The following is a 17,611-nucleotide window of genomic DNA, read 5'->3' as shown; positions in this document are numbered from 1 at the left end:
TTTTGACATCAGATATACTCCTCCCAGCCCTTCTTGACCTCTTCGTCTACCCCAACTATTCCATCCTCTACCGTGGGGCAGTGCCAGTGCTTGTACCATTACCAGCACCAGTACCGGCGGCGGCGGCGATCTTGGGTTCCGCATCACCAGCAGGTACACTTTCATGAGTAACGTCATCATCGGTCGACGACATGTCCTTTTGTAGAGTCTTTGGCTCCGACAAGCCGTAAATGGTGATGAAAGCCATGCCCAACACCGCGCTGATGCAAGAAAAGACCAAGGCCACGATACCTCTGGCGGTGAAGCCGCTGGCGATGGGACCGACCTGTTCCGGCTGGCCGTCCAGATCCAAAAAGTTTTCGGTTTTGGCCGCGGCGTTGCCCTCGATCGGGATCCCGGCGGCCTTGCACACGTCGTATTGCTGTTGAGGGATCTTGTGCGTCTTTTGAATCACGTCGGGCGCCTCGATCATGACCATGGCCAAGCCCTGTTCCAAATGCCAGTCGATGTGGCAGTGGAACATCCACACGCCCGGGTTGTCAGCGACAAAGCGAATGACATAGTACCCGTTGGCCGGGACCACAAAGGTATCGCGACGCGCGGGGGTGGTCGGGAAAGCCGTGTGGTTTGAAGGGTCGTACGGCACCGGGTCGCCGTCCTTGTAGTCGAAAAAGTGCTCGCCATAAGCGGGGAAACGTTCAATGACCTGGAATTGATGGCCGTGAAGGTGAAAAGGGTGGGCGCCTCCGTCTTGGTTGTTCAGCACAATCTGCACCACTTCGTTGTGCTTGAGAACCATGGGGTGCGTGTACTCGCCATAGACAAGCTCGTTGGTGGCCAAGTCGCCGGCGCTCATGACGGTGTAGAGCGTGGGCACTTTGGGTTTGGTGTAGGTGATGTTGTTGAGAAAGGCGTACCCGAAGCCGTTGCGGAGATTGGCCATGACCACGTCCACCACAATCTCGTGGTCCGGCTCCGGGAGAAGTTCCATGGCATCGTGAGGGACCAAGGTCATGTCGTCCAAGGGGTAGAGATCCGCCGAGGTGTCGACAGTCATGACCGCCTCTGGGTGCAGAGCGTCGGCGTTGTATTCCAGCCAATTAGTATTATTGAGTAGAAGGTCAGGAAGGATGACATCGAGCAACTCGGAGTCGGCGACGGTGACGATGGGGAAATTCTTGTCGGTTGTGTTCTTGGTGGTGAGCAGGAAAGAGTACCTTTGGGCAGGAGAGAGGTAGAGTAAGTCGGACTCGGTGGGTTCTGTGTATACGCCGTCGATCTCCACGACTCTGAAGGTATGATTCTCGATGTAAAAGTACTGCGACACAAACGCGCCGATGTTGATCAATCTTATCAGATAAGTCGTATCCGGTTTGACGGCAATACTGGAGTTTTGTGTGTCGTTCAGCAGGAAGGAGTTAGGCACAGGTTCGGCACCGGTCGGGTTGTAGAGAGACAGGAAGCGGATGTCTTCGACGAAGCCATGGTACCAGTCGCTGAGTGTGATGGTGAGTTCCTCGTCGTACTGGTCGTTAAAGAAGGCATCCTTGTCATGCACAATCAGCGCCTGTCGATAGCCGTCCGGGTAGCAGAAGTCGGTGTGGCAGTGATACCAGTACGTGCCGTTCTGGTTGACGGTGAAGTTGTAGGTGAAGCTGTACCCGGGAGGAATGGGGCACTGGGTGACCATCGAAGGACCGTCCATGTCGCTCGTGTTAGTCTGGAACATGCCGTGCCAATGAATGCTGGTGTTCTTGTCGCCCAGGCCATTGTGCATGTTCACCACGAGGCGGTCGCCCTTGTCGACTTCAATGACGGGCAGCGGCCATTGTCCGTTGATGCCAACCACCTTCTTCTCGAGGAGTCCGTCTGGGTTGGCATTGACCCAACTCACGTTGAAGTCGTAAGTGACTGTTTTAGCCGTGGTCCATCCCGAGAGGAGCAACAGACCGAGGGTCAAGAGGAGCAGCTGTACAAGCTTCGCCATGGTTGGTGTTGTTGACAATGGCAATCGTGTGAAATACTTGCAAAGGGTGCTATAGTAGTAGCAGCGACCACACAGTAGTACAGCCTCTCTATATAATACAGAGAAGCTTAGCAGAAGCTTGCCAAGGCTTCAAAGGTCGTCGACAATGAGGGACTAGAGCATGAGCCAGTCTTTTGACAATCCACCTTGAAGGAGGGAGAGCCTGCTGTTTTTCTACATACGAGATAAGACAAGATCGAGTTGCCATGCCGGAACTCGAAGCGGAGGCAACTGTAGAATTCAGACTAGGTAAGTAAAATGGTCCAGTCTTTTGGACAGCCCGATGCCGGCAAGCATGTTTCGTCCAACAGAGCCGCTCATTGAGCCGCCTATTGAGCCGCCCATTTTGACTCGGGCTACTAGGTGTGTTCAGGACTGTCATAGCCCCTAGTTTGGCAGCAGGTCAAATGGAAAAAGGTGGATTCTCACCGGGCACGGGGCGTCGCCTTGATTGTCCCCATGTGAAAAATTTCTCTCACCCAACAAGTGTCCACCAGGAGTGCAAAGTGTCGCACGGGGAAAGGGGTCTCGTCTACCAATCCCCAAGCTGATCTGGATGGAGCGATTATCTTAGATTGATTAGCGGAGGTCTTGGCGTTCTAGACATTTGGCATCAAAGTTATCAGATGCTCGCTCCAGGCCTCTGCCCGCCCAATGCCAGCAGAATCCTGGCCTCCACCACGACGAAAACTTTACCCTTTTGCTTGTCCCTTGATGGCCCCCCCTGGTAAAAGCCCTCAAACTACTAGCCACCTACCCTGCATCCCAGGCTCGTATTTCGCGCCCGCCATTATCTTATCGTTTCTCGTTATCAGATGATCAATCACCTGTTTGAGGCTGAACTAGTCAGAACAAAATGGGTCCTGGAGGCTTGGCGGGATCACAGCTTCAACTCACGAGCCTCCATACGCCCTCCCAGCTGTACACTCCCGCCCTGCATCCCCCGAAACTCGGCCTGCTTTGTCTCACGAGTAGCTCAAACAATAGCATCCGTTCTTCCCACTCTTTCTTTGTTTTTCCGCGCGATGGATTTTCGATTCCTATTGTCGGCCACTTCAAGTCTTGGCACGCTCGCTCCGGCGCCGCTCTGTGGGCTAGTCTCCTAGACAAGTCATGCTACACCCTTCCTAAGCTTTTCTCGTCCTCCGATCTTAATTTGCTGGGTGCGCACCGAGCAATAAACATAAAGGCCTTTTTTCGCGCCGGGCTACATCTCTGTGTCCTCCCCTTTTCCGCTACATCGAGGCGGAAAGCTGCAGCATCTTATCTCATCTAATCCATCGCGAGATCACAATGACGAACGTCTTTGGTGTTCCAATCTTTTTCATCGTCTTTCGAGAATGTCTCGAGGCAGTCATCATTGTGTCGGTGCTGCTTTCTTTCTTGAAGCAGTGTTTGGGCCAACCTCACCAGGACCCCGTCATCTATAAGCGACTGAGGCGACAAGTATGGGCGGGTTCACTGGGCGGCATCTTGATAGCCCTCATCATCGGAGGCGCCTTCATCGGCGTCTTCTACGGCCTGGGTCATAACCTCTGGGCGGAATCCGAGGATCTCTGGGAAGGCATCTTCTACCTGATTGCCAGCATCATCATCACCGTCATGGGACTTGCCATCCTACGCGTCAACAAGACCAAGGAGAAATGGAGGGTCAAGATTGCCCAAGCTCTGGCCGCAAAGACCCATCACAAGGACGCTGCCTCGAGGTTCGGGGAATGGTCTCGACGGTACGCCATGTTCATTCTGCCCTTCATCACCACCCTCCGCGAAGGTCTCGAGGCCGTGGTCTTCATTGGTGGTGTCTCACTCGGCCTGCCCGCCACGGCTTTCCCTATCCCAGTCATCACCGGCATCCTCGCAGGCCTGCTTATTGGTTTCCTCATCTACCGTGGCGGCAACTACATGGCCATTCAATACTTCCTCATCGCCTCCACCTGCCTCCTGTACCTGATCGCAGCAGGCATGTTCTCCAAATCCATCTGGAGCTTGCAATTTTACAAGTTCGCACAGCAGGTCGGCGGTGACGTTGCCGAGTCTGGCAGCGGCCCTGGCTCATACAACATCAGGCAGACGGTCTGGCATGTCAACTGCTGCAGCCCGGAGCTTGATCACGGTTGGGGCATTTTCAATGCCATCTTGGGCTGGCAAAACACCGGTACTTATGGATCGGTCATCTCATACAACATTTACTGGCTGTTCATCATTGTCTGCATCTGCTTCATGCTATACGAGGAGCGCACCGGATCTCTGCCCGGCCAGAAGGCCTTCCTGAGGTTCTTGGCCAGGGTTCCGGGCTTCAGAAGCTATGCCCACCGCAAGCTCACTACCCCTAAGCAGGATGCCGCGGCCATCATCAAGCAAGTTCAGGCAGATAATTTCAGCCATGGGATTCAGGGGCCTCTCGGCTCGACTTAGGTCTAGGCAGGCGTGAACTTATGTGAACTTGGCCACTGACTTCACGACATTGTGTGTCGGCTGGAGTAAGATGAGGTCGAAGAGAGGATGGCCGCCGCCTTGCTTCGGGGCTCGTCCAGTGATTGTCATGTTTACTAGTTGGTAGATACAGCTTCGGAATCGACTTCTGTGGTAACTGCATCCTTCCTCCCATAGGTCTTACAATTTCATTCCCTGCTAGACATCCGAGTCACAAAGTGGCCAGTAATGCCACGTTGACTGAAAACATCTGAGACTGACTCCGATATCGCTTGTTGGTCTGTGAAGCGAGCCAAGTGAGTACTGGCCCCTTGTCGGAGCAGTGTTTTGAAAATCTTCGCTTGATGCAGAGACCATCAAAAAAAAAAAGACCGGTCTCACACCACTTTTGCGGAAGTCTGCCTGAAGCTCATCCCAAGCCTTTCTCTGGGCTTCTTGGCCTTGTCTGGGCGCACTAGAGGCATAAGCTACCGAGCTCCGCGGGATATGGGACATGTCTGGGGACCCTGCCGAGAGAAAACAGTGGAATCTGGTGTTTCCCGCTTAAGCTTGTGCCACTTTGCTCGTGGGCAGGGCGGATTTGCTTCCTCAACCCACACCTGCGTCTGCGTGACCGTGCCGATCAACGTGGCACCTCTGCGCTGGACCACATGCAGTTCGGTAGAGACCCATCCCATACCTTGAGGCTTTTTTATCTGATAATCGCCTGATCCCGGCCTCGGGGTCTTCTTTTGGCAATCGAGACCATTGCGGCTCGCTTGCTCTGCCAAACCCTTGCTCCAGACATGGCGACTTATTGGTTGATCGTGGTCTGATGCTCCGCTTCACAACTGATCATGATTGTAATCTTATCTGATAATCTCTTCCTCTACTGCCCGAGACCGGTTCACTGTGACGCAGAACAAGTACACTATCATCGTTTGTGGTGCAACGGTTCAAGTGCAAACTTACTTGATCCTTTCGGTGATTACACGGAAAGTGGCAAATAGCACCACATAGACCGGTGAGCCGGAGATGTGACTCTGTTCTCCTTTGCTCGGCATTAGGGATCGTCAATACTCTGGTGGCTGTCTGCTGAAGTCGCGATCGGTAGGCGGCTCAATTATTTTGTGCTTTGCGAAATTCCGTAAAACCCCTAAATTCTTCGACACCTCGAACCGACCAAATGTGAGAACATGGGCCCAATCCTGTAACAACAACCATTCTAATTCATGATCTCTCTGTATAGGTCTACTTGGATTGCAAATTCTCTATTCGTCTATATTGGCATTACTAGTTATAGAGGTGTACTCGGTGTGCAATCATAAAGAAACATCAACTATACTACAATAGAAGGGCAATAGTTGCATTCCGCCATTCAACGCTTAAATATATAGATGCAGGTTCTTTACCATCTAGTGAGATAACAATAGGCGTTAATTCTATATATTACCTCTTTACAAGACTATGTTGTTCTCTGCCACTACAAGAAACAACAATATCTAAGACTCGATTCTATCAGAGAAAGTAGAACTTGGTAGCAGGAGCAATGGTCAAACTGCTCCGAGCCCTCGGCCGCTCACAGAGACAGTGCCGCTTTTAAGACGACCTACTCACGACTCACCCTCTCCTCACTTTCTTCTTACCCTCTCACTCACGCTCTCACGCACTCTCGCAACGACAATCTGATTTCTACTGCGGTCTCTTTAGTACTCTCTAGTTCTCGCCTATCTCTGAGAAGTCCCTTTATCCTCCTTAGCTGCCAATGTTGAGTTCCAGAAATCTACTTTTGAAAATACTCCGCCCGGGAAGACATGGACGAATGCAGATTGAATGGCGTCGCCGCATCGTTGCTCTCTTGGCAAGATTGTCAGTCTCGTAGAATGATGCCTTCTCGTGACTCAATACAGGTATCGAAAATTCATCTTCGCCTTATCAGTCAGATCATTAATGGATTGGTCCTCGCAATGTTGAGCAGGCGCTTCCCTCTGAACTCTGTCGCGTCGTTTGTTTTCAAAGATGATCACAAACCGAAGGGTGACCATAGAAACTGTAGCAATGCCAAAGCAGATACCTGTTCCGAGAAAGCCGCTCTGTTCAGAATCCATGTCAGCCAGAGGTTATCCAAAGGGAGGAAGCGGATCCAATGGCTGAATCAGAGGAAACCTACCGAATAAGTGGGTGCTTGATGTGGGAAAAACAGGAACGGGCCTATAATGTTTCCGCCCGTATAAGCCATAAACATCATTCCTGACGCAACGCTTTTTTTGGTGAAGCCGGCAACGTTCGATGAGATCATGGACAGGCTGAGGGGGAAGCCGGCGACGTATATGATAAAAAGGTAGAGACCGACCAGCTTACTTCCCTGATTGGGACCGTACCGCACCAACATTGAGCCACCCAAGCTGACCAAACAAATCGAGGCAGCGACGAGAGTCCTGATGTTTTTGAACCGACTACACAGAAGCGTGCATCCGAGCGAGAAAATTGCATGCACGACACCCATGGGAATACTGAGCAGGTAGACCTGGAAAATGGTGAAGCCGAAGCCGTTTAGGATGATGCTGCTGAAAGCGGTGAAGGCCCCATTGGGAATACTGAATGAAAGTTGGTAGATGACCAGCAGCCAGATTTTGACGTCCGTAAGTGCTTCTCGAACGTGTTCCCATTTGAAATGATTGTCCTTTATGCCGGTGTGGTTGGACCGAACCCGGTCGACCGCTTTGACCTTCTGCTCTGGAGACAGGAAACGTGCCTTCATGGGTGCATCGGGAAGGAAGATGAGGAGCACGATGGCCCATACCAAGGTCACCAGACCAAATATGATGAAACCCCACTGAGGACAGGAGATTAGAATGCCGCCGCAAAAGAAGAGACGGTCGACTCACCCGCCAAGCAGCAAGACTTCCACGGATGTGTGCAATGGCGTAACCAAGCAGCGAACCAAACATGACTGCAACAGAGTTGCCAAAAAACCAAATCCCGTGTCGAAATGGCTGCTCTTGTCGCTTGTACCACATTCCGGTGATCAGAGAAAAGCCGGGGCTGATGGACGCTTCGGCGGCTCCAAGGAAAAACCTTGCAATGAACAGGCCGGTGAAGCTTTGTGTTGCGGCATGACACCCAAGAATAATAGCCCAGATGATGCTGTTCACAAAAGTTACATCAAGCAGCCAAGTCTAATTGTACTGTTGGCTTACCTTGATGTGGCCAGGTATTTTCCAATGGGTAAACGGACCATGAGAAAACTCCCAACGCTTGTGAATGCAAGGTACCCGAAGTAGAAGGCGCTGGCACACCAGGTATAGTCTGTGCCTTTCAGATCCTATAGTCCGCAGTATCAGATGTCTGTATTTGTAACGTATTTGTGGCCCTGGTATCTACCAAATCTGTCATTATTCCCATGATTGAGGAGAAATTGAGCGTTTGCTTGTCAATGAACTGTAGCATATATGATATCGTGAGGAGCGGCATGAGACTGGATAGACTAGGTCAGTTGATATTCCCTCAGAGCAATAGTTTCATTCATACTGAAGGTCGATTCGCCTCAGAATTGCCTTGTCGTCTTCTGGAGTCAGCTCCCCCGGCACATTCGTGGTCAAGGCAGATTCGCGAAGTGCAAGGGATTCGCCGAGCTCAGTCTCGATCTGCTTGTCACTCATTGTGGCACCAATCTGGCTCTTCAAGGTGGACATTGTTCGAATTCTTTATGCAGTTCGAATGACTCTAATCATTGACTGAGCTTTGTCAATGTAGCATAACAATGTTGTAGGTAGAGATCCTTCATTAAATAGACAAATCTGCCCCTTCAAAGCGGAGGGACATGTGCGCTCTGTCATCTCCAAACATGGGTAAGATTGATAGCTGCATGCTTTCTCGACACGCCGTGTGGCATCATGAACCGCGCCGGCAACTATCTGGTACATTGGCAAGCCTCGAAGATTCGCGATATGCATGTTGAGGTGGGCGGGTATTGGCTGCATCCGCCAATCGGGAGGTTTGACCAATCGCCAGTCGCTGATAGCCGAGGCAGAACCCTCATGATTGGATGCGTCGGCGAAGGCTTGTGGCAACAGTTTCGTTGAAGGGAAGATATCTCAGTATTGTGTGGCGTGGGAGCGGAATTAATCCTCGTGCAGATAGCTGATGTCTTGTATACCCCAAGAACATGAAAGAAAAGTGGCTCTTTATCCATTCAATAGTTGCTGATCTGCTGTTATACATGCAGAACGACACGTTCGGTCTGCTTCTACGAGGAGCTGACCCAAAGGTCCTACCCTGTTCCAGGCCGCCTGGGGAAAGCTCAAGTTGGGAAAGAGAAGTTGAGCTCGGACAAGCTGGTCCTTGAGCCAATCGAGATGGACTAAATCCCTCGTTCTTACCATTGCAATAGCAAGGGGCCAGACCAGGCGATACAATTGCCGAGGATCCTCTCTCACAGCTTTGTACCCGATGCTAATAATGGTCGCTAGAATCCGATCGAGCCACGGTGGGTGTTCATCATGGGGGTCCAGGCACGAGTACAGGACCTGGAGTGCATAGAAGTCGAGCGTCGCATGGTATAAGGTCCATATGAGTCTCCTGCCACCTGAGTCGGGGACTCTATCTGCCAGTTCTAACATATCGGCAAATTCCTAGGTGCTTTCATTAGCACGGTAAAAGCAGTGGCGATACTTTTCCCGTCATACCTCTGACAATTTCGTGATCTGTTTCCACAGCCGATGTCGTCCTTCCCTGTCATTATAGCCAAGGTTCGAAACGGTCGCCAGATTCAGGATCCCAATTTTGGGCTTCTGGCACAGATGCAAGAAGTGAAGCGGCCTGTAATTTTCCAGGTCATCGAACAATTCACTGGTTGGATATTGAGGGCCCCATAACTTGGCCAGACATGATCTTGCACCATGAAATAGACCATCATGAGAAAAGGGCGACTGGGCATCTTCGGAAAGTAGATCTGTCCATAGTTTGCCGCCTTCTTTGCTTCCAAATGCGAGATGTATGTCCAGGTAGCTTGATGGATTCAGATTAGCAGTGTGAATGATAGTGAAGGGAAATCCTTACGAAATGTAATAGAGTAGCTGTCGTGATACCAATGGGAGCCCATCCTTGCCCTGCTCAGCACAGGATCTGAGATATGGCTTGAGGAAGGATCGAATCCCATTTAGGTGCAGATGCGCTGCACCAACACACTGGGACTGATAGAAACCGAAATGGAGAATCAGAAACCACATGGAAAAAAGGGCATCCACTTCATCTTTTGTTCCGCCTGTTGAAGTGATATGCTCTACCAGACCGGACAAGTCTTTGAGAGCTAGTAGGTAGTGGCTAGTTGCAGACTCTTCCAGACGTCGAGCTCGCTCAAGCTTTTCTGGCGCGAACTCACCTTTATGAATATCGAGAAGTTCTTTCGAGCGCAGCTCCATGGATGCGCCAGCTATGAACACTCTCATAACGCCCGCATATGTGTTTGCTATGTTCGAATAGACATAGGATATGCTACTCCACTCAAATGGCTTACCAAAGCGGAGAACTAAGACCGAGCCAGGAACATACAAAAAGGCCTGTCGATCCTGTGGAGTGAGTCTCAAGGAATCGGCCAAAGCAGCATGTGAAGCGGGGAACGCTGAGTGCGAAGGTGCTGAGAGGTCCCGGGTGGGACTTGAACTCGGGCTTGCACGCGCAACTTCGTGCGTTTGGGTCAACCTGGAGAGTGACAAATTGATGCTTGGGGAAGCATGTTCAGAACTACTGCCAGCAAAGGTGAAGATTGTAGTTGAGGTGCTCCCGCTGTCCATCGAAGCCGGGCTCTTCGTATCCGTGGTGGTAATGACAGAGGGAGATCGCAGACGGAGAGGACGAGGGGCGGGAGCCAGAGGTCGCGAGGTTACGACGGTGCTGGCCGAGGCTTGTGAAGCTCCTCCTCGAGTTGCCCTTGTTGGTAAATTCCAGTCGCAACTCAATCTCGCTTTTGAACATCGTCCACAGATTGGATGAAACTCATCACATTTCAGCTTCCTCACGCGACATGTCGCACAGCCTAGCCAATGGTCAGCGGTTCCAAATCGAGCCATTGGCTAGCAGATGACCAGATCTTTTACATACCATTCCTTGACCGCGGCACAGATCTTGAAGGAGGACGAGTGCCGTTTGCCATGACAAAGGGATGCCCTGGGTTGCAATAAATCGCAAAGAGAAGGATTAGAACGTTGATCAGACCAGTACCATGATATTAAAGACGATGCAAGCCGAGTGGTTGAGTCGGCTAATGGAGTGGGTGAGCGGAGAACTGCGATAAGAGTCGAGTGTGGTCAGTTTTTGCCGAGGAACACCATGTGGAGGTGATTGACAGGGCTAAGACACGAGTATCTCGATGTGCCCATGCAGCTATTCCAGAAAGTTATGGCGTGCACGCTGCACGGCTGGGCTGGCCTTAAGGCGAGGATGAGCAATATAAAGAGCTGCCATGGATATCTTACTCTTCAAGATGGGTTGTTCTCGCTCAACCCGATTCACGACATCATAGGAACTCACCTAGAGAAAGCAGGACAGGCGTACTATCATGATAGCTACAGCGCGAGTTGAGTCCTTCTCAGACGAGAGCCTGCGCAGCAGTGTCTCAAAGTCCATTGAGAAGCACAAGGCTCAGCTGGGCGACATCTGTAAAAAGGTCTGTTCCGCTCTTCCTCAAACATGATCGAGAGCCTTGACGCTCATGCTCTCCCACCACAGATTCACGACAATCCAGAGCTGAACTATAGAGAGTTCCAGGCCCACGACAACATATGCACTTTGATGGAGAGCCTAGGCTATTCTGTGAAACGACATACCTATGGCCTTGAGACGTCTTTCGAGGTAGAAGCAGGACACGGCGGAAGCTTGGTTGTTTTCAATGCCGAATATGACGCGCTTCCTGGCCTTGGACATGCCTGTGGACACAATCTGATCGCCACCAGCTCCATAGCGGCGTTTATTGCAGCGGCCGAAGCACTTGGGCAAAGTGGACGAGAAGGAAGAGTTCGACTCCTCGGAACTCCTGCTGAAGAAGGTGGTGGAGGCAAAGTGCGCTTGTTACGAGCCGGAGCATATGTGAATGTGGACGCCTGCCTAATGGCTCACCCAACGGGTGTGCTGCCCGCAAGAGTTGACGGAATCTCTGGGGCTAAATCGCTTGCTCGTCGACAGGTCATGGTCACGTTCAAAGGTCAAAATGCCCATGCAGGGTTCAGCCCCTGGAAGGGCAAGAATGCTTTAGATGCTATAGTTGCATCTTATGTGAATATTTCACTGCTCCGACAACAGTTACCACCCTCTGTCCGCGTGCACGGTGTTTTTAGGCAAGCAGGGGCCGAGCCAAACATCATTCCGGATACAACCAGCCTCGAATACTATCTGAGAGACGAGACTGCGCCACAGGTCCAGGAGCTCTCCCAAAAGGTTGAAGCATGTTTCCAGGCTGGTGCTCATGCAACGGGCTGTACAGTTGAGTGTGCCTGGAAAGTGTGAGTATCTTCCCTACTTGGTTTCGAAAGCATGCGATTAATACTTGTGCCAGGGAGAACGATTACAAGGATCTCTGCCCCAACAATGTGTTGGTACGAGAGTTTACCCGCCACATGCGTGGTCTCGGCCGAGACTTCCAGGAACGCAACGATGGGGGTATTGGAGGAGCCTCAACGGACATGGGCAATGTCACATATGAAGTTCCTGGTTTGCATTGCGCATTCAGCATCGGAACCGAAGACCCAAGTGTTCAGCCTCATACCCCGGCATTTGCTGCTGCTGCGGGAACAAGTGAAGCTTTTGAACGTGCGCTTGAGAATGGAATGGGCATGGCTGCCACAGCGTTTGACCTGCTCGTGAAACCTGAATTGATGAAAGAGGCGCGGGCACAGTTCCAACAAGAAATGGGGCCTGCGACAAAGCTATGAGAGGTCGGGATATTCGTAATCTTCGCCTCTAGAATGATTCCGAAGATACGTTTGTAGTTCCGGGCTAAGTTTAAACGAGGCAAAAGCATCCAAGATGAGGGATTGAGACACAATTGATGTTGATCGTGCCCTGAGTGGTGGTCTTGCTTGCGGGTGATCGGCTGTCTTCTCCATGTCGGAATGTCTGAGTGAATCAAGTAAGACAGCACCAGAGGTGAGGCGCTATGCTACCTGTAACTTGGAGAGAGTACGAGTACCTAGCATGCATCAACATTCAAACCGTTACGCATCATGAACAAACACAAATAACAGGCGACCCGTGTCTCCCGTGTGAAGGCTACACTGTGGCAGCATGCCTGATCACATCTACAATCGTCCAAAAGTGTACCAAACAAGAAAGTTCCCAACTTGATGAGGGTTATGATTCAATTCAAACGACATGCAAAATGAAGAAGCAGAGTTGACCTCATCATCGCGTGCACGTGACCTGACGTTTCATGACGTAAACCATTGAATATGGTGGGTGGATGTGGCAGTAGTCGCAGCTCAACAGAAAACAGACTTCAGTGATCGCACCCAAGCATGGGCTAGAAACCAGCTTGTTGCTTTTAGATGGACTTATTTCACACCATTACGCAGACCATAGACAACGTACTGACTTGTGACTGGTACGACACCTTCAAGAATTACAAAATGAGCAGCTCAGATTCCGCCGATAAAACTATGGATACAGTGCCAGGAGGCGAAACTCCGCAGTATATTTCTACCACTATCCCTCTATACTCAGTACACGCTGACACGAATGGGGTAGATACGAGTCCATCAAGACACAAACGCTCCCGACCTCAAAGCAGAGAGGCCAGCTCGGCTGTACGTGAGACGCTGCCCTCGAATCGGATTTCTTGTGACTGACGTAAATTACGTGCAGCTGGTCCAAATACCTCTGAAGAAGCCTCGATATCGGATGACCGTGCACAAAAGACAGCCGACAATATTCGATATGGCCAAAACATCTCGGAATTCGGTGTAGGAGGGAAGACAAATTCTTCGATTGGCTCCGCTGGTCAAGAAGGTGGTTTCGGTGGTACACCAGATCAGAGCAGCAAACAACCAGACTCGCGACCGAAGCAAGGTTACGGCCCCGGTTCTGGTGTTGGCGCCTGAAAATGCATCGAAGTGGTGAGGATCTTGTATTATAAGCACATATCATGGCGAAACATGGACGGTCGTTGGTGGCTTGTCGAAGTCGGTAGAGACTGACTGGGGAGGCCCATCCGCCATAGGAGGAGTAACAGGTTGTTCTGGTACCTTGTCCTTTGGTTCAACTGGTCTCTTGGCTTCTTTCAGCGACTCGAGGGTCACTCCCTTGCCCAACTTTGTGATTCCCACCACCGGTGGATCGCCCTTTTTGACGAATTCGTACAACCCGGGTAGTTTGTTTCCAGCCAATCTAAAGGCGTCTCGCACGACTTGTTCGTGAATATTTCCCTTGAGCTCGAAGACGATTCTGCTAACAGGAATTCGAGCCGCCCAGTAATCAAACTTGCCCTTTCCCTTACCCATACGCACGTCGTTTCCTTTTGTGTAGACGCCGATGTTGGCGCTGACTCGCTTGTACAGCTTGTATCGTTCGCCTCGTAATCTCTGGTGGATGGTCTGTTCGCCGGTGCGCAGTTGCTTTGCCGACACTCTTCGGTCGTGGTCTCTCATCCGCAGGCCGTAATCTCCCCATACGACAGTTGTTCCGCGCATCGATCCGCCTGTGGGCATGCGAGGCCTGCCTACCATGGATTTTCTCTTCTCAGGTCTCTTGGGAGTGAGCCAATCTTGTCTGGCGGGGATCGTGGAAAACGTTCGGCCGCATCGTGAGAGATCTTGCGTCGGGCGTGCCGTCACAGGCAGCTGTGGTCTCAGGTGCGACCTGGTGGAGGAAAGGACCAGGGAGGGAGAGTTCATGGTTTGTAAACGAAGAAACCGCAAGCAGGCCGCTGTTGAATGTCAGTCTTGGTGAGCTCGTCAAAGGGAAAATCAAATATATACCCGACGGTCTGATGGCTGGGCTTGCCATCTTTTGGGGGGCTTCGCAGAAAGCGAGGCACTGGGCCTTCAAACCAGCAATACTGCACAATGTCGACAATTGGGTTTCGGTCGTACAGCTTCAGGACTATTCGCGCTTCACGATGCTGAATCTGCTCTCGAGAAGCTCTAGCCTTGGTCCGAAGATTCGCAGCAGTGGAAAGTCTTGGCAACCCCGATTCTCGTATTCGTATAGGTACAACGAACTATGCCGCCTTAATTGGTTCAGACCAGGTATTCTACACACAAAGCAATGCCCTGTCCTTTTCTCTCCATGAACTAACACCTCATTGATGATAGTATTGTTCTCAAGTGGTTTTCGTCGGCTCTAATGATATGTGCTCCATGTTCCTCCCAAAGCTTGACAAACTCGGGCCCGACCTTGTCTGGCTGTCGGCTTTCTCTGAACGGCTTATTCGGCGGCATATTCAATCCAATATGCCATGCTAGACAAGGGGCAATTTTCAGAAAGCACCTTAAGCCCCTATATAATACGATGAATCCCGAGTGAAAGACGACACTGTTCTTAGCAAGCAAAGGTGAGTCTCATAGGTATTGAACTATTGTACCGTTTCTCGCTTCCTACACCCTGACCACCTCTAGAGAAATGTCTCTAGTCCAACCCTCCGATTCCTCGCCAGAACCGGCAGACGAGAAACCAAAAGTCGAATACGGGGATTTCCCCGAGGGCGGCATCCGAGCCTGGCTGGTGATACTGGGGGCATACTGTGTGTCTTTCTCGACGTTTGGGTACATGAATGCATACGGGTGAGGCTCCTTGAAGCGATAACTTCTTTGGCACTATAAAAAGACTTTGTGAAGCTGACTATTAACGGTGTGCGCCAAACCAGAGTCTACCAAGAATACTACTCGTCGCACTTCTTATCTCATGAATCGCCGTCATCTATCTCGTGGATCGGATCTATCCAGGTATTTTTTCTCTACGCTGGCGGTCTCGTAGGGGGACCTTTGTTCGATCGTTATGGCGTAAAGGTTCGTGGCTCCTGACTTTCCCCCTTTCTAGACACACGGAGGGGACAGACGGCGTTAGTGCTGACATTATTCCTGCCTCGGCGTGGATCGATAGGTAATATACGTGCCAGCCCTCGCAGCCATTGTGTCGGTGATGATGACCTCCCTGTGCACCGAGTACTATCAGTTCATACTCGCTCAAGGCCTGCTCGGCGGCCTGGCATCCGGGATTCTCTTCGCGCCCGCCATGACCTGCGTGAGCCACTACTTCCGCAGGCGCCGTGGGGTGGCATTGGGTCTGACGGTGACGGGCTCTTCGACGGGCGGCGTCATCTTCCCTATCGCCCTAACCCGGATGTTGAAGTACAGGTCGCTCGGGTTCGGGTGGTCGGTCAGGATCGTCGGCTTCATCATCCTAGTCACGATGACAGTCGCCGTACTCACCCTCAAAGAGCGTCTACCTCCTCGACGCGGTGCCGTCTTGCTGCCGTCCGCCTTCACACAGCGCGCGTACATCCTGACCACCGCGGGCATCTTCTTCATGACCTGGGGGCTCTTCACGCCGTTCTTCTACCTGCCCCAGTACGCCCTGCAGCAGGGCATGGGCCACGACCTCGCCGACTACATGCCCGCGATCCTGAACGCCGCCTCGGCCTTTGGTCGCGTTGTGCCCGGCCTCGCCGCCGACAAGGTCGGGCCCTTTAACACGATGCTGGTCGAGGGCACGTGCACAGGCGTCCTGCTCCTGTGCTGGCTTGCCATTCGGTCCAACGCTGCCATAATCATCTTCGCCGCCCTGTACGGCTTCTTCTCCGGTGGCATCGTGTCGCTCATGTCGCCTTGCTTTGCGCGCATCACCCCGCACATGAACCAGTTCGGCACCTATCTCGGCATGGCCATGGCCGTCCTGGCCGTTGCAGGCTTGACGGGAACTCCCATCTGTGGAGCCATGGTCCAGTCTTACGGAGGGTACTCCGAGTGCGCCATCTTTAGTGGCGTCGCCATGTTGTTTGGGTCTTTACTGGTTGCCTGGGCTCGCCTTGACATCCAGGCCGGCCTGTGGCAGAAAGTCTAATCACGAAGCAAGATCGCTGTTAGGGATCTCGAGTGGTATTGAAAGGAGTGGGATAACGTGGTGGGATGTGTAGTGGCATATAATGCAAGAACTTTTGGGCAGTTGGGTCATCGTGGCGGTTTTAAGCGTTGATGGGGGTCTAGGCCTCCGCGACGTTCAGAAGATGTCAGAGTCCTGTAACTAGGTCTTCATAGTACACTCATCGCTCTCGCTGCGCTCGCAGCAGCGCCATCATTTTCGCAAAACTTGGTTGATTGTATATCTGTCCATCTATGCCTTGCTGCTAGCTCTACAGGAAAAGCAGAGGCACTCAGAGGCACTCACACCCCTCGCGTACTCATCAACCAATCTAGCACCCAAGATTCTAAATATTAGTATACAAAGGGGGAAAAACTTCTAAGGAAGAAAACTTATCCTCCTCTTTCTACTTGTTGGTAACGCTTCGCACCGAGTATTTGCGACATAGCCCAAATACCTCCGACTTTAATCATATTCGTCAATCATAATAATCTGCTTCTCATGCTCAGAGTTCTGCTCGCAGCTTACAGTTTCGCAGCTGCGTACAGGTTGTGCGGATCTTATACGCATACCAAAGAGGCCCTAGCGTCGTTGCGGCGGCAGCTTCAACCAGTGTCAAACCCTAGTCAACGTTAGAAGATCCCTCAGTAAATGTGTTGACTTTTGAGTACTTACGAGATCGAAGATTCTGCGAAAGAAGCTGACTTGAAACTTGCCCACCTGTAAAGAGATATCTTTCTTCGAGACTGCTTTAGACTCAATGATTACCTTCAGTAGCTCAAGTTTAACTTCTGCGTTGCTGGTATGAAGTTCCTTTCGTGGTTTCTTCAAGCTTCTTGTTCGAGAATTTCAATTCGTCCGGTTGATTTCGCGGTCGTTCCTCTTCATATTGTGGCTAAACTCTTCCTGTAGGTCCACTCGCAAGGCTTTGATGTCAAGTTTGACATCCTTGAGGGCAGCAAGGCTTGCGTACTCTTCAGTCGACTGAAGAGCAGGCCGAGAAGATGTAAATCGAGCTAAATGATCGTCGGTACGAATCGACGGTGACGATTTCTACGGCCCTACCTGTGACATTGTGGTGGAGACTTTTCCAAGGGGTGTTTG

General features: G+C 51.5%; 7 protein-coding genes across 7 annotated transcripts; 3 read left to right on the top strand and 4 right to left on the bottom strand.

Moving 5' to 3' along the window:
* Window positions 1–67: 67 nt before the first annotated feature.
* Window positions 68–1,987, bottom strand: PV06_08474 (uncharacterized protein; the record flags this gene model as incomplete). Its single annotated transcript, XM_016409812.1, has 1 exon — window positions 68–1,987. One exon carries the CDS (start codon window positions 1,985–1,987, stop codon window positions 68–70), a length of 1,920 nt encoding a protein of 639 aa, XP_016260120.1.
* Window positions 1,988–3,020: 1,033 nt separating this feature from the next.
* On the top strand, window positions 3,021–5,903 carry PV06_08473 (uncharacterized protein). The gene has a single exon (XM_016409811.1). It carries the CDS (start codon window positions 3,320–3,322, stop codon window positions 4,439–4,441), a length of 1,122 nt encoding a protein of 373 aa, XP_016260119.1. The 5' UTR covers window positions 3,021–3,319; the 3' UTR covers window positions 4,442–5,903.
* Window positions 5,904–5,982: 79 nt separating this feature from the next.
* PV06_08472 (uncharacterized protein) lies at window positions 5,983–8,338 on the bottom strand. Its single transcript, XM_016409810.1, has 6 exons — window positions 7,970–8,338; window positions 7,823–7,916; window positions 7,639–7,763; window positions 7,327–7,585; window positions 6,609–7,274; window positions 5,983–6,531 (listed from the first exon to the last, which is right to left on the bottom strand). Exons 1-6 carry the CDS (start codon window positions 8,131–8,133, stop codon window positions 6,340–6,342), a joined length of 1,500 nt encoding a protein of 499 aa, XP_016260118.1. The 5' UTR covers window positions 8,134–8,338; the 3' UTR covers window positions 5,983–6,339.
* A 287-nt stretch (window positions 8,339–8,625) lies between these two features.
* PV06_08471 (uncharacterized protein) lies at window positions 8,626–10,592 on the bottom strand (the record flags this gene model as incomplete). The annotated part of the gene is made up of 4 exons (XM_016409809.1): window positions 8,626–9,072; window positions 9,127–9,448; window positions 9,500–10,475; window positions 10,541–10,592. 4 exons carry the CDS (start codon window positions 10,590–10,592, stop codon window positions 8,626–8,628), a joined length of 1,797 nt encoding a protein of 598 aa, XP_016260117.1.
* A 2,335-nt stretch (window positions 10,593–12,927) lies between these two features.
* On the top strand, window positions 12,928–13,853 carry PV06_08470 (uncharacterized protein). Its single transcript, XM_016409808.1, has 3 exons — window positions 12,928–13,121; window positions 13,178–13,236; window positions 13,295–13,853. The coding sequence occupies exons 1-3, from the start codon at window positions 12,979–12,981 to the stop codon at window positions 13,528–13,530; spliced, it is 438 nt and encodes a 145-aa protein (XP_016260116.1). The 5' UTR covers window positions 12,928–12,978; the 3' UTR covers window positions 13,531–13,853.
* On the bottom strand, window positions 13,039–14,552 carry PV06_08469 (ribosomal protein L16). The gene is made up of 2 exons (XM_016409807.1): window positions 14,407–14,552; window positions 13,039–14,354 (listed from the first exon to the last, which is right to left on the bottom strand). Exons 1-2 carry the CDS (start codon window positions 14,432–14,434, stop codon window positions 13,573–13,575), a joined length of 810 nt encoding a protein of 269 aa, XP_016260115.1. The 5' UTR covers window positions 14,435–14,552; the 3' UTR covers window positions 13,039–13,572.
* Window positions 14,553–14,809: 257 nt separating this feature from the next.
* On the top strand, window positions 14,810–16,606 carry PV06_08468 (uncharacterized protein). The gene is made up of 4 exons (XM_016409806.1): window positions 14,810–14,981; window positions 15,046–15,210; window positions 15,294–15,435; window positions 15,530–16,606. Exons 2-4 carry the CDS (start codon window positions 15,050–15,052, stop codon window positions 16,487–16,489), a joined length of 1,263 nt encoding a protein of 420 aa, XP_016260114.1. The 5' UTR covers window positions 14,810–14,981; window positions 15,046–15,049; the 3' UTR covers window positions 16,490–16,606.
* The last annotated feature ends 1,005 nt before the right edge of the window (window positions 16,607–17,611 follow it).

The sequence above is a fragment of the Exophiala oligosperma genome (genome assembly GCF_000835515.1).
Source record: "Exophiala oligosperma strain CBS 72588 unplaced genomic scaffold supercont1.8, whole genome shotgun sequence".
NCBI lineage: Eukaryota > Fungi > Ascomycota > Eurotiomycetes > Chaetothyriales > Herpotrichiellaceae > Exophiala > Exophiala oligosperma.
The sequence above is the reverse complement of the archived record's forward strand: the minus strand, read 5'-3'. Positions and strand labels throughout refer to the sequence as shown.

What these genes read in the sequence shown, in the direction of transcription:
- PV06_08473 (XM_016409811.1), top strand. Translation starts at nt 3,320, where the DNA reads ATGACGAACGTCTTTGGTGTTCCAATCTTTTTCATCGTCTTTCGAGAA.
- PV06_08468 (XM_016409806.1), top strand. Translation starts at nt 15,050, where the DNA reads ATGTCTCTAGTCCAACCCTCCGATTCCTCGCCAGAACCGGCAGACGAG. An exon ending in GGGTACATGAATGCATACGG is followed by an intron (nt 15,211 to 15,293) that starts GTGAGGCTCCTT and finishes GCGCCAAACCAG; the next exon opens with AGTCTACCAAGAATACTACT. An exon ending in TCGATCGTTATGGCGTAAAG is followed by an intron (nt 15,436 to 15,529) that starts GTTCGTGGCTCC and finishes GTGGATCGATAG; the next exon opens with GTAATATACGTGCCAGCCCT.
- PV06_08470 (XM_016409808.1), top strand. Translation starts at nt 12,979, where the DNA reads ATGGACTTATTTCACACCATTACGCAGACCATAGACAACGTACTGACT. An exon ending in CCAGGAGGCGAAACTCCGCA is followed by an intron (nt 13,122 to 13,177) that starts GTATATTTCTAC and finishes CGAATGGGGTAG; the next exon opens with ATACGAGTCCATCAAGACAC. An exon ending in GCAGAGAGGCCAGCTCGGCT is followed by an intron (nt 13,237 to 13,294) that starts GTACGTGAGACG and finishes AATTACGTGCAG; the next exon opens with CTGGTCCAAATACCTCTGAA.
- PV06_08469 (XM_016409807.1), bottom strand. Translation starts at nt 14,434, where the DNA reads ATGGCAAGCCCAGCCATCAGACCGTCGG. An exon ending in CCCAGCCATCAGACCGTCGG is followed by an intron (nt 14,355 to 14,406) that starts GTATATATTTGA and finishes GACATTCAACAG; the next exon opens with CGGCCTGCTTGCGGTTTCTT.
- PV06_08472 (XM_016409810.1), bottom strand. Translation starts at nt 8,133, where the DNA reads ATGTCCACCTTGAAGAGCCAGATTGGTGCCACAATGAGTGACAAGCAG. An exon ending in CTGAGGCGAATCGACCTTCA is followed by an intron (nt 7,917 to 7,969) that starts GTATGAATGAAA and finishes TAGTCTATCCAG; the next exon opens with TCTCATGCCGCTCCTCACGA. An exon ending in GAAGTCTTGCTGCTTGGCGG is followed by an intron (nt 7,275 to 7,326) that starts GTGAGTCGACCG and finishes TCCTGTCCTCAG; the next exon opens with TGGGGTTTCATCATATTTGG.